Here is a 14831-nt window from a genome sequence, read left to right as displayed (position 1 = left end):
ATTGAAACTGCTAATACAACTGTAGGTGACCAAACAAATACGCACTTTTCACATAGCAAACATACACAATAAAATAAACTGGGAGTGGGAGGAAAAGGAAGAAGGGGAAAGCAATGTACAAATTCCAAAGATAAATACATTATTTATATGGATATTTTACAAAATCCCTTTAAAACAAAAAGCCTTTTAATTAACTTTGCAAGTATGTGCAAGCTAAAGGTAGTGAGCTTTTTTTTTCTTTGCAAAATATGCAGTAAAATCTTTTTGTGATATTGAAAAACTGTCTTAAGACATTAAAATGTATAAATAGAACAACGACTTTGGCAAAAATCACAAAAAATCTACAGTATTTATAACTACATACAAAAACACAACAGCAAAGGAAAAAATATCAGGCAAATGCATCCTCAGAGCTTTGCTGCATCTTTGCTATTTATTCTTACTTTTAAGAACATGTCCCAGATGATGAGAGCAAAACTTCCATAGAACAAAAAGCTATGTTTTGGAGCTCTCAACCTTCTTCTCCTTTCTCCCAGTTTTCCTTTTACTCTTAATTCCAAAGCACTTAACCTGTCGCTCTAATCTATGTTACAAATGGTAAGGGTCACCGATAGAGGCGCGTTATCTCAAGTGGGAAATCTGTAACACCTGCCATGTTGCTTTTGTCAGCTTTTGGAGGATTGGTTCTGAAGTCAACATTTAGGATGAGTAAACTTTAAACTTGCAAATGGCGGCGTGAAAGTGGGATTTTGGCTTGATAACTGGAGAGCATAATGTGGAATTCTGTGCCTGGACCCTGTTCCATGAAGTCTCATAGGAGATTCTCACACAGTATGTTTGCCATCAGGCTCTCGAGAGGCCATCGGCTTCAGAAGAAGTTGACACAAGTGAAAGGGAGAATGATAACAGGTTTAAATATGCAGTTTTAACAATCTGTCTAGAGGCACTGGATTTTTGAGTAGAAGGGAAAAAGTGTGATCACTTACATCACTTTTTAACTTTCCAGGCTGCATTTATTTACACAGTTACTTAAGACAACAATACAAAAGAGATAAATAAGCTTGCACTGCTAAGGGATGGCATGTTAAGTTAGATATTGAAAATGCACTGTCTGAGCTAACTACCATTTGATATGCTTTAAGGCGCAAAAGCCGACCCTTAGTTTTCTAAAAAATCTAACTGGCATTCCTATTCTGTCCCATACAAGCTTTTTTTTTTTTCTTTTTTTTTCTTTTTTGACTTTTTTGTAAATATCACCACTTCATTCTCCCTTTACACAGCTTTAAAAACATCATAAATTAAAACATGGCGTCTTATTTATAGTGTCCCTTGTATACAGCTTTACGGTTTATAAAAGACAAATGATTGCAGAGTTAAGCTTAAAAAAAAAAAGAAAGAAAAAGAAAAAGTGGATTTGCTTTTATCAACACAGAATAAATATATCCCCCAAATACTTGGGAGGTACAACTTTTAACCAACACTCTGCACTTGCAGATCCCTTCCAATTTCAGTATTTGCAAGGTCGGTGATATTGTTTGTTTAAAAATCTGCAGTTATCGTGATTCCTCTTAAAAAGGCCTGAGTTAAAAGTTCCACTCGGGGACTTGTATCAGATTACTCTCTGTAGCAGAATCCAACCTCTTCATTAATAAAATTCTTCAAGGCAATTCTTTCACATGGGAGGAACAATCATGCCAGATATCGCTGTGGAAAGAGAAGACAAAAGTCAATGGTTTTGCATCCAAATTTCTCACTGAGGGGAAAAAAAATGGGAAAAAACACCCACACACCACTATGTTGGTTGAATATTAGTCACAAATGTGCTCTCATCTTTCCTGGAATGAGGGTTTGTTATAAAATATACATGTACTTTATTAAGAATGGTAATATATCAGCCTGTGTATGTGTCTTTAACAGAACAGAAGAGGCTAAACATCCTCCAAGTCTGATTTCAATTTTGAAACGTAACTGGAAAGTTGCATAGTTTGAATACTGCTGGGAAAGTTGCAGCCCCAAACCTTACAAAATAGTGAAAATTTTCAATTTGTCACTCTTTTCCCCCCCTCCCCTTCACTTCCGTAATATAAGGAAAAAAAAAAAAAAACCCAGTTCATCCCAACTGCCAGCAAGTTCTACAAAAAAACCCATGGCTCTGTGCTCTTGTGTATGCACGAAGACAGGGTACTAGAGCAGCAAGGTGAATGCCTTCATTTCAGTCGTCCGTGCCTGGGAAAAGGAAATGCCAGCCGCCGAGGGCCTTGTTCCCCGGGGAAATGAAGCTGGGAGAAAAGCATGGTGGAGGAGGGTAAGGCAGGTTTGCATGCAACTGCAGCGTGTCTCCTATACTATGGCTTCACTCGAGGTTCTGGAATGGTCTGACCACGTTCCTAGAAAATTATAGCCTAGGAAAGCTGGGGTAAGATCCTGGGGTAATCAAAAAACTCTTTCAGAGTGTTCAGAGTTAGCAGGCAGCACACGGTGGTATTTAGAAAAGCAGGGAATCCGCTAGGCCAGCCTTCCGCCTCAGGCTTTCCTGCTTTCTAAGTAGGATGCCCTTCCTCCTCCGCCCCCCACCCCCAAGGTAGTTATTTGTTTCCTTGAACCTCTGCCTCCTCAGCTAGAAAATGTAGTTAAGGGTATTTGTAAGGACAGTGACATTTTTAGGGTTGTTGGAGATTTAAATAAAATAACATATGTGAAGTGCTTGGCCCACTGTCATCTCCCTAGTAAAGGCCTCATAGAGGTTAGCTGCTGTTACTTTTAATCCATCCCTTCTGCTGCTAAACTAGCTGTGTGACCTCATGCTAATGGTCTGACCTCTCTGGGCTGTGTTTCCTCTTATATCAAATAGGCACCACCTCACACAGCATACTTCACATGATGAGCATGAGCAATGGAAGGATGTCTGTAAGAAAGTTAAAACAGTCTGGCAACTTTGAAATATGTTGGGGGAAGAGCGATGCGTCCATCAGAAGCAACAGGCAGCCATCTTTGCTTCCAAAGAGGAGAGAGAAAGTCATTGCTTTCTTCTCATTGGCAATTCTAACTTTAAATTGATGTTCTTGTCAGCGATGACTGATACTAGAAAGTGGCACTCTTTGTATCCCAACTCTCATGTCCGGAAGAATGTGCCTGTTTTTATGTGAACCCCAACTGCCACAAATCCTGCTGCAGACACAGGGAGGCTAGGTGAGGCTCTAAAGCCCTGCAGCCTCCACACCCCTCCTGTTTCCCCTCCCCCACCCCCGACATTTTAAATTCAATTAAAAAATGTATTTTGCCAAACACTTTTTCCGTTAATTTTTAAACCCATCTGTATTCACAGGGAAATTTAATCCACATGTTTCTGATTCATGTACACGTAAATCATCCAAATGTTGTTTTGCAAGAGCCGTTTTGCAGTCCAAAAACTCCTGGAGTCTTTTTCGTAAGCCCTCATAAGCCATTTTTCTTAGAAACAGGAAGTGTCTCTTGCCAAATGCAGACCAACTTAAACCCCCAAAGATTGGGATCAGTTGGAAAAGCAGTCCCCCTAAGATTCAAGTGAGCCCTAGATCTGATGGAAACAGGGAGCCCAGATTTTTAACCCAAGCCTTAACATGAGAATTCAAGATGCTGCAGCTCCAAAGGCAAGGGGGCAGGGGGTCTCTGCACGGTGACAGCTCAGCATGGCTCTGCCTCCCTAAAGATCTTTCATCTAGGCTGGAGGTGGGTCCAGGCACCCTTATTAAAGACAGGCCTTTCTGTGGGGGTTCTAAACCTCTGGCAAGAGAACCAAGTCCTAGTTTTGCTCTCCACCCAAATCCACTTCGTGCGCCTGGCATTAAAGGGCAGCCCCCTACGGTACAGCCAGGCGGCTTAGGCAGCGTCGGTAGGACGCAAAGCACAGAACTGACAAACTTCCTGCTAATTTGGTCAGTGGGATCAGCCAACATTTAGTAATTGGACCCTGAAAACATCAGGGTTGTTTTTTTAATTCTGAATGGCCAGAGGGGGAAAAAAAATCTAGCCATGTTTTGTACCTGAATAATGTGCTAGATTAATTAGATTAAACCTCCACTAGGGCCCCATTAAAAGTTACAAAGCAAAGCTAACTGGTGTGCCCGTCCATAGCTAACAGTGCTTCTTAATCTGGAATATAGGGGTCACAAACTCCAGCGCCCCGAGAGCCCAGACTGGGAACATAAGTGAGCAAAATGCACTAATAGGGATGGAGGGACTCTGCCAAGGGCATGGCAGGCCTTCTTTAGAGTGGGCTCCCCACAGCTACTGCACAGAAATGCCTGCTCACAACCACCAGATCTCCTGCACTCTTGCAAGAGAAGATGGAGATGTGAGTTTTTTAAAATACAGAAGAGCCCAGTTTATACATTGTAGCAAATAATTAAAATTAAAAACAAGCCAACAGACATATCTGGGGGTACCTAGGGGGTGGCTTTGGTCTGCCCACACTTTCCTAACCTTGCCTTTGTTGGCCCTCAGACTTCTCTTAGAGTCTAATGGAAACCATGGAATCCATGGAATCTCATTTGTACCTACACCCCAAACCCTGCATTATAATATCAGGGTCACAGCTCCTTAAGTCTCATCTGTTATTTCCTAAACTCCAAGATGCAGAACACTTACTGAGAGATAAATTTTAGGAAAAGATCTCTGTTTGCAACCTCTGAGTTGCTCTACCTCCAAAGAGGCCTTTTGACAAAGTGATCCCCCGCTGCATGATTGCACGGAAGCTCCTGGGTTTTTAGGGGCTGTTTTTCTTGTGTCTGTGCTGCAATCCTCAAGATTACTTATGTGGGTGAGAGGGATGGGTGTCTGAGGCTTGGAATGTTCCAGAAATGCCGCTGGCACACTGACTTGCCCAAGTGGGGGCCATGAAGACTTCCATGAGGACACAACACTCTCAGAGAGCAACACATGCCAAACATCACAAGACATCACAAGACCGAGGTGGCTCTGCCATTGTCCCCAGCAGCTGGGGGATCACGTTCTCTCTGACAGAAGGTCAGAAAACGATTGGTTTGAAAGGCCATGCATTTTGCATTATGGTTTTCACATTTTGATAAGAACAAAGACGAAATGAAAAGTTTTGCAGAGCTGGGAGAGTTTGGAGTGAGAGAGTGGAATGTGGTCTTCCTCGAACCACCATATGTGTAAGAATTATGAGCTAATCGGGACCAGAACGCCGCGGGGGCGGGAGGGGGGAATCTTGCACAAATTGAGCATGTGCCCAGAGCAAAAGACAATTCCACGAGATCACCACTGGACTACATGATATCTAGAGTCAGGTGGGGCCAGCCAGCCTGAGCTCCAACAAGGTGAGGAAAGAAAAAAGAAATCAGTGTGTGGGTACAATTTCTGTGAAATCACTCTGGTCTTTTGTTTTTAATTTTTCATTGCAGGGACTGTCCAGGACATGGTTAGGGTTTAAAATCACTACACTGTGGGGCATGCTGACAGCCTCCTTGGGGCTGCCTCTCTCTTGATTAATGAAGTCCTCTGAGGCCTGAAATTGCATAGAATCCATGCTCTAGGGACCATAAGCCTTTGGAAAAGGGGGAGGACATCTCCAGGACAATGGCTGAGCAGAGTGGGTCACTCAAGTTCTTTGACTTACGAAAACAGACACGCCTGGGGAGTCAGGATCAGGATTTATCAATGACTTTACCTAGATGGGAATGGAAGATGTCTCTGCATTTTCTCTTTAAATCCAAAATACAGCCACATTTTCCAAAGTTTTTCACGGGATGTTAATTGGTCTTAACACTCAGAAAAGGGTTCTCTGGGCAAGTAAATTTAGAGAACTGCAGGATGTCTGTCTCAGAGCTTTTAATAAACTTAGGTGCATTGGGGCTCTCCAAGACAGATTCAGTAAGCACCCCACTTTCTAGATTTGTTTAACCACAAAATTTAAAAATTTTTAACAGCATATCTTGTGAGACTCCAGAAGTGCTGAGAAAAGAGTTGCTTTATCCTAAAAAAATTTCTCAGACATATGGTAATTTGTCCAAGGTTTTATCTACCTGGGAGAGAAAGCCAGTTGGCACCGCAGGAGAAATTGTAAATTATAAAATATATGGAAAGAATGGAATTTATGACTTCCACGTAAGGACTTCCTTGTTCAACCTCATCCCCACTTCCTGGGCCTCCATGCTCCAGGATGCCAAGTGGCTTGCTGGTTACCGCACATTACTCTTTGGCTCCAGTTATCTTTAATCCTCTGCTTCAAATGCCCCCTCCCCATCTCCCTCTGCCTGAATCCTCCTTGCCCTTCATGCAAGGTCCAGTTCAATGGCAGCCTTCTGCATGAGACTATTCTGAATTCTCCCTGATCCTTCCCTCCTCTGAACTTCTACAGGTGCGCACCCAGCCTCTCCTAGACAGATCTGTCTGCTTTACTGGGGTGTTGTGTTTCCTTTAATACAGGGAAAGATTTGAAGGCCAGGATTTTGTAGTCCATCAGGGCCTAACCCAGTGGCTTCACGATAGTATGACCATAGAGCATAGGGGCTTACTATCAATCTGCTAGGGTTTTAACCCCAGGCTCTCCCAATTTGTTAGATGTGTAACTCTGGATGAGCCATCTTGGCTCTAAGGCTCAGTTTCTGCATCTGTAGAATGGGGACAACAAACAGCCTACATCAAGGGTGGTTGGGAATGAGATAATGCAGAAGCCTGGCTGGGAACAAGCCCTCCCATGTTAGTAGCTGTGACCATCGTCATCATCTTCATGTGAGACTGCAATGCGTGTTCATTGGGGTAATAAACATACATGCAGTCACTAGAGGAGGCCAAGACGGGGCTGCTGGGGAAAAGGGCTTTAAGGAGCTGGCTAAAAAAAAAAAAACCCAGGATGATATACAATTCGTAGTGTGGCAGTTGGAAGTACATAGGTCTTTAAAACCCTCAAATAGCCTAAACGTGTCACCTCTGGTCTTATTTATACAGTCCATTTGCTTAACCAACTCTTCCTTTGTCACTTGCCCGGTCCTAATGATCACAGTTCTGAACTAGGTGGGTCCGAATGAAATCACTGTAACAATGAAAAGGAGAAGAAAGACGGTAACACTGCAGAGGTCCACCCCCCTCCCCGCCCACCCTCCCCGCCATTCTATAACCCGCCCACGTCCTTTCTCCATAGATAAGCAGAGTCTAGAAAACTAACGACGAGGGAGGTTATTCTTTAGTTGCAGGTCTCGGAGCCCATCGTCCCAATGTCCCTTTCTTCAGGGGAGACCCCAAAGCCTCAGGCAGGAGCTCCCCAGAAGCAATGGTATAGTGCACCCTGGGCAGCAGTGATGGTGTACGGAGGGCCAAGGTGCGGTCCCAGGTGTGTGGGCCCTGCCTTGTGATGGTGGCAGGAAGACGGACAGGACAGCTTCAAGAAAAATGGTGTCAGTTAATTTGACTTTAATTTCTCTACTGATACCTCCTCCCCTGCCACCCCTCAGGAGCCGTTTGGTACATGATGGTATTGGAAAAACAAAAACTAGCAGAAGGAATCTCCTGGACACATGCTCAAACAGAAGGCAAGGACAATGTCATCCACAATAGCAAATCCAGCACAAAGCGTGTCCCTGAATTTCACCTTGAACCCTCCCCACTGTGCAACTGTGTGTGAGAAATGTGAGGGAGTGGTGGTGATTCAGCTGCCAATCAGAATAGGGGGGAACAGCCTCTGTACTTTTGGAACCTGTGCAGACTTGGGTTAGAAATGCCCTGGGTGACAAATGAACAAATTTTGTATGAGTCCCTGTCTTGAAGCCATTTCATTATTACTTAAGAGTGCTTGCACGCGTGCATGTGTGCGCGTGCACACACACCGCCCCCCCCCCCAGATGTTCCCTAAATCCAGGACATTCTACCGTCTGGGCTGAGTCCCTATTTTCAGTCCCTTCCTGAACTCTCCTCGGGACACATGCAGGCAGAGACCCTGGGCCTGGCAGAAGGGCTGTCTGCTTCAGTCGCTGTGGGCTGGGGATCCAGCTGCTGACCTCCCAAGAGCTGCAGGCCTTTGCTTCTCAAGCACCACCTCTCAGCTGCTGATTACAAACCCCATTCTATCTTATTTTGATATCAAATCTATGTTTTAATGAGGGTTGTGATAGGCAGCTCAAGAATGGCAGATTTCCATTTCCATAGGTGTTATCCTTATTTAAACCCATCATAAGTTATATTCACTTACACATTATATCTTTAGTTTGCCAGTCGGAGGTGTACTGAGGGTGATAAAGCATTATTTTCAGTGGAAAAAGTTGTGTATGAATGGGTGGCTCCCCTGTGTGGAGGTGGGCATGACCCATTGTGAATAATGTTGCCTGAAATGTAATTCAGATTATTTTCCTCTGCCCTCTAAGATGGCTTTGCCAATGCAGTTCAAGGGAGGGCCACCAGCATGTTATTCTGGGCATGACTCCGGCTGTGCTGGGCAGATCTGCCAGAAGGTTTCTGAAGAATGTTTAGCAGAGCCTGTCTGGAGTCAGAAGTCACAGTGATTAGGAGCTCAGGTTCTGGAATCACACAGTTTGGGTTCAATTTTGGCTTTATCAGTATTAGCTGTGTGACCTTGAGCAAACTGGACCTGAATTTACCCATGTATATAAGGGAATAGTACTGATTTCATAGGGTCTTTGGAAGAATCAATACAAGATTATATCCACGTAAAGCATTTAGTACAGAGTACTTATGTGCTCTGTATAAATAACATAAATAATATACATATACATAACATACAATACATAATATACATATACATAAGAGACAGGGCTGAGAGATGCCAGATGGGTATGTCACCCTCCTGACCCCTCCCGCCCCCCCGTGGCTGACCTCCATCAGTGAAGGTGGCATGATGACCACTGAGGGAAGGCACTGTGGGGAGCTGTGTAGTCTAGGGGTTAGGGGCACAGATCCTGTGGGGTTTACATTCATCTCCACCATTTATGTGCTATGCCTATAGGCAGGTATTTACTCTCCTTGAGCTTCAGCTTTATCATCTGTACAATGGAGATCATAATATCCTCATATTTCACCAGGAAGTTGTGAGGATTGAGTAAGATAAAGCATGCTCAATGCTGAGCACAGCCCCTGACACATGGTTCCATGCTAAATAAATGGTAGCTGATTATTTTATTGATATTATTTTCCTGCCAGTTGCCTTAGGCATCCTGGGTGCATCCTTTTTACCCCCTCTGAGTAATATAGTGCTTGGGAGATGGAAAGAGGAGATGAATTTTTGAGCCTGAATTTGAAGCCAGCTTCTGCCACACACACTACTGCCGGAAATCAAACGATTTCATAACCTCTCTAAACTTGAGTTTTCTCATCTGTAAAGTAGGAGCTTCAAATGCCCAGCACACAATCCTGCCATGAGGGATGAATGAGCTTGTGCAAGTTAACAGTGCCAGCACATGAGAAAAATGTGAGATGCAGCGGCCCCGTTTTAAAAGGGTGGGGTTCTTCTTCCTCAATGAGAAGAGAGGTCACCTCAATTCTTGGTGACTCTTATTTTCCATACTCCATGATGGAGACCAAAATGGAACAATTTTAATATGAACCAGAATACTCTAGTAACAATTTGGGGTTTCTGGTCCCCAGCAGTCAGTCTTGGGCCTTTGGTCTACAGTGCTCTAACCTCAGGGCTCTGGTCAGGCCATGGCTCATGCACTCAGCCCCACACACGTTCACTCTGACACAGGCAACAGGAAGGGAAGGTTGAGTGACCTACTTCAGGAGAAGGCCAGTCCCGGGAGAGACCCTGCAGTGGAGAACTTGCTAGAGTCCACAAAAGACTGGTCTGATTATGGCGACCACAGGGAATGAAAGAGGAGAAAAGAGAAATGCTGATATTAGTAAATGGAAATAGTATTCTTAAGCAAATCCCGGGCCTGAGCAGAATTGCTGGAGTTGGAAAGAGGACAGCTCAGGCAACTCCAGCAGAGAAGGGATGTGTGGGGCCAGGGGCCAGGGGCCAGGGCCAAGGAGAGTGAACACAAAGGAGCAAACAAAAGGAGGGCAGAGAGAAGCAGGCCAGCCCAAGGTTGATCCCTCGCAGCAGGGACGCATCTGCTTCAGGCCCTGGGAGGGTGAAGTCAGGGCATCCTGTTGGCCTGGGTGGGGCTTACCTTGCAGGCTGTTCCCATTGGTGCTGGTGCAGGTGGGAGGCGGGGAGGTCTGGGGTCTGACAACTGGCGCAAAAGCACTCTTCTGCTTCACGGCTGAGACCATGTTGGCTGGTGAGAAGGAGAAGATGCCCGAGGAGCTGCTGCAGTTGGAGGGGAGGCTTGTGGAGGAGGCCATGGTGGGGCTGGATGGCACGACTGGGTGGGGCAATGGGAAAGGAGAAATCAGCACCTCTCCTGGCATGTGAAATGACACAGCTCAGCTCTGCCCTTCACCCAGCCACCCTGCTCAGGCCACCCTTCCAGCATGAGCCTTCCCTGAACTCTTGGGATCTTAGCTGCTTTCATCACTTGGTACTTGGCACATGCTACCTTTTGTTGGTGGTGATCTTTTATGTGTTTATTGTGGGCCTACTACATGCTGGGCAGTGTGCTAGGCACTGGGGCATCCCAGGCCATGAAACAAAAGTGCTCTTATAAGGGATAGGGTAGCACAAAATAATGACAAAGGTGAGCATGGCCAGCTCTGCAGAGGCAGGGAAGAGAACCAAGGAAGGCTTCATGGGGGAGGTGTCAAAGGAAGCATTCCAGGTGGGGCCTAAACTAAGGTTCTAGCAAAGGGACTGAGAATGTAAGACACAGGAGGAGGCCAGCCTGAGACAGTGTGGTCACCGAAGGAATGAGAGGTGTGAGGAAGAAGGGTAGGCTGAAGGTAATGCCAGGATTCCAACTGAAAGCACTGGCAGATGGTGGTGTGTATGTGCCCCCGTTCTCCCCATGAAGCTATGAGTTCCCTAAGGATACGACTGTGCCTGAATGCTTCACACACACAGATATAGGTAGGCAGGAGGCCAGGTGGATAAACAGACTGCCACAGGCAGTATTTGGGGATAATGCAGAACTACAAGTCAAATTTACAAATTCTTTCTATCCCCACAGAGCTGTACATGAACGCTTGTGAATTCATAAGCAGTAGGACTGGAGCTTTGTGTAAATACTCACAGTGTAGTAGTAGTGGGGATGTGGGTTATCAAAGATGGGAGAATTTTGGCAATTCAGGGAGGGAGAGAACCTAGTTGCTTGGAGACATGAGTTTGGTAGATACACATTCTCTACTGACCATGGTCCTTTCAGCCTGGCCATCCATATTTCGTTAGTTACTAATGATCTCATGGTTACTTCAGGAGACAGAGATTTTGCACACAGTGAGCCCTCTCCACTCAAGACCAGTATGTTCATACACTCACCTTCTATTTCCTCCATCTCCTCGGGAAAAGTATGGATCCTGCCCAGTAATTTTCAAGCATTTAATTCAAATTCTAAGTACTTCCTTCTACTGTATTATTTTTTCCCATGATGTAATAAGCATTACATATTGCTTTATGATTCACAAGAATCTTCATGTCTTTTTCATTTTATGTCACTGTCAAAGCAAACTTAAGTTGGGGCCTATTACATCCCTTTTACATCTGAGCAAGCCGAGCACGCTGAGACTCAAAAAATAGTTTTGTGACATGCCCAAGGGCCAGAGCCAGAATGTGGTGAAGCCAGGAACCAGACCCAAATCCAGTGTCTTTTCCACTACACTCCCCTGCAAAAGAAACCAATCCCCAGGGAAAAAGTCCTCCTTCCCATGAGGCCACCGGAGTCTAGATTGCTGTGTAGGGGCTGGCCTTCCCTTGGCCTACTAGCTGTGGAAAGAGGGAAGTGGGAATCAAATGGGTCTAGGCAACAACTGCCATCAGAGGGAAATGACCCCTTGGAATCAGCCCTCAGCACTACATAATCCAAAGGCACTGAATGTTTGACGGAGCAGAACACTGGGCCGCCATCCTCAGAGTTTTCACAAACATGTTCTACACTGTACTTTTTCTTTTAATGAGGCCAGCATTTTTATACATCTCTTAGGATTTGTAAATGTGAAAATACGCTCAATAATAACACCCATTTAAATTGCAAAACTCCTGCACTGGAGGTTTGATTTTTAAATATTCGTAGACTTGAAATCCTGCTGGTTCACTGAGGAAGGCAATTAATCTCGTTGGCAAATGCGATCATTATGTGTATTTAGAGGTGGGGAGTTTGAGGGGGTGGTTAACAGAGGAAAGGGTGAAATATAGTCAAGCAGCTCCATTTGTTATAACATTATTAGTTATCAGCCACCACACCACAAAGTGTGTTCACCAGTGCAATGTCTTATTTTATTTTTTATTCTGTTCGGAATTTTTCAACATGAGTGGTTTATGAATAATTAAATATTATGGAGGCAAAAATTCAAATCAGCTGGGCTTTGTGTTTATTGTTTTATTTGCATTTATGCAGATAAAACTGTCCCATCTGAGAGCCTATTTGAGAATTTAATACTATATTTGTGAGCACTGAGAAAATCAATTAATGGAAATTAAATGTTGGAAGTTTCACAGACTGACAGATGCAATCTCAGGCTGAAGTTGCTGGGTTTCTGCATGGGCTTGGGAAGACAGCTATCCAAGCCCCTAAATTGAATTGCTACCATATAGCAATTAGTTTATTGATTTAATTAAGAATGCCACCTTTTAATTTTCAGGTCATGATTGAAACATTTTCTGATTGAGTAGATGGGAGAACACTGAAATGATAGATCTACGAGAAACCATCTTTCTATGAATCAAAATCCTCAAACTGGTCCCATTGACATAATGCAGGCATACATAATGTATGCAGATTATTTGGGGACATTTTAAATGCTCAAAAAGCTGCTGATTCCGAACAGATAAAGTGGAAATATAAAATTTAGCACACACTGAGCATAAAAATTCACCAAGAAAGTAAAAGGCCCTAAGTATTACTTTCAGAAATAAACTCTCTCAAAGGCCAAGAATGATATTTCCTCTTTCAAAGGATTAGAATACTCCACATTTCCACCATCAGAGACAGCACGGTTTTTAGGTTTTTTTAGCCAAGACTCTTTAAAAAAAAAAAAAAAATCATGAGTATTCTTTCATTTAACAACACATCTTCTATCATTCCACAAATGTCTAAGAGTTCGGCCTCATTTCACAAAACGGAAGAGTTACCCACACTGTCCAAGATAAACTTGGTTATCTAGGTACAGATCCTCAGTGGGAGATTGAGAGATTGTAGAAACACAGCCCAGGACAGTTTATATGTAAAGATGCCAGTTCCCTGAGGTTCTTTAGATGCAATCTAAATGTTGTACTGGAAATTCTTGAAGCTAAACTTCTTTAAGGCGAGGACAAGGCACCAAAAAAAAAAAAAAAAAAAACTCTTGTGTATGTGTGTTTTCTCATCTTGCCAGGTTTTTGGAAAAAATAAAGTGTTTTTGTTGTTGCTATTGTTTGTTTTCTGGTACACATCAAGCACAAAGGGGAAAAAATTCTAAGCATTAAAAAAAAAAAAAAGGAGTCTTATTCCTAAAGGGAGAGATGTGAAGTCTTAGACTGTTGTGTTCAGTCTAAGACTGAAGTCTTAGACCGTCATTGCGATGATTTAGATTTCCTGACTGTGCCTCTTGTGGGCCAGGCATCAGGACAAGCTCATTCCATGCATTATTTTATAAAAGTCTCACAACAACTGTATGGGGGGGGGTATGTGATTTCCCTCCCCATTTTACAGATGAGCAAACTGAGGCATGGAGAGGAGAGAACTTGCACAGGGCCACCAGTCAGTAACTGATAGAATCAGGGGTCAAACCCATCTCCACTCTGACTCGAAGCTTGGGTTCTGGTGATGACATCCTACTGCTGCTTTGGGTTTTAACAAAGTTCTGACAATGAAGGAGACTTCTGGGATGAGGAAGGTGAGCAAGGGAAGGCAGAGATTTCTGCCAGAGACAAATGGTGCCTTTCATAGCATCACCTGGGTGGGAGCTCTCAGGCTGAAGAGACCTGCACAGTGGGCCACACAGCCCACTCCAGTGGGCTCCAGTTCTTGGAGCAAAAGCACGCAGAAATGCAGGACACACAGGTCTACTTACTGGCATAGGGCGAGTTGGCAGCTGAGCCGTTGAGGAAAGTTGGGGAGCCGCCCAAATTGGACATGGCGGCCGTGCCGTATCCGTTCATGCTTGTGCTGACGGAGTTATAGTTGGTCTGCTGCGGGGTGGTGCTCGGCACGTACCCGTGTGGTGACACGCTACTTGAGTTGCGGGTGAAACCTGAGGGGTGGGGGCAAAGCCGGGGATGAGGGTGGCAATCCGGGAAGGCTCGGGGACAGGAAAGTCTCTGGTTCTTGCCCTGTCGCCGCATCCCGGAGGGAAGGGGTTGGGTGATTCATGTGCGTGGGTTGGTGGTGCTAGCTCTGTGATTAAAATGGGAAACGAGCAAAACACACATTTCTTAGGAGATCATAAATACTTAGCAGGGCCGTGAGAAGTGGCAATGCAGGGCCTATAAATTATCATTTTGGAGCAGAAATAAATCCCAATCTAAGAGATGTACCCTGGAGTTAACAGGTTCTTATTCCCCGGGCGAGGAGGATGTGCTTTGGCCCCTCAGAACTTTAATTCCAAGGCTCTTTGCGATCTGTCATTCATGGTTTATGATGAAAAGTCAGATGGAGAGACGGCTAAGTGCGTGCATCCTTTCTAGCCTCCGATACCACACTGCCAGTCGTGATAGCTATCACCCAAATTCTACAGCAATATTTGATACACACAAACTAGGAATCTCCCCTATTGGGGAAAAAAAAAAAAGATGTTTTTAAATAAAAACG

The 14831-nt window shown here is 44.4% G+C and overlaps 1 protein-coding gene across 5 annotated transcripts in view; it reads right to left on the bottom strand.

The window, feature by feature from the left end:
- Positions 1-1238: 1238 nt before the first annotated feature.
- EBF1 (EBF transcription factor 1) overlaps positions 1239-14831 on the bottom strand; it is a 391542-nt gene continuing 377949 nt past the window's right edge. For all 5 annotated transcript variants that reach the window (XM_027605969.1, XM_027605968.1, XM_027605970.1 and 2 more), the window contains exons 14-16: positions 14095-14274; positions 10122-10316; positions 1239-1704 (exon numbers count right to left, since the gene is read on the bottom strand). In XM_027605969.1, coding sequence (XP_027461770.1) covers positions 1673-1704; positions 10122-10316; positions 14095-14274 — 407 coding nt within the window. In that variant the 3' untranslated portion in view covers positions 1239-1672. The remainder of the gene's footprint in view (positions 1705-10121; positions 10317-14094; positions 14275-14831) is intronic.

The sequence above is a fragment of the Zalophus californianus genome, chromosome 5 (genome assembly GCF_009762305.2).
Source record: "Zalophus californianus isolate mZalCal1 chromosome 5, mZalCal1.pri.v2, whole genome shotgun sequence".
Classification (NCBI taxonomy): Eukaryota; Metazoa; Chordata; class Mammalia; order Carnivora; family Otariidae; genus Zalophus; species Zalophus californianus.
This window is presented reverse-complemented; position numbering and strand designations above follow the sequence as displayed.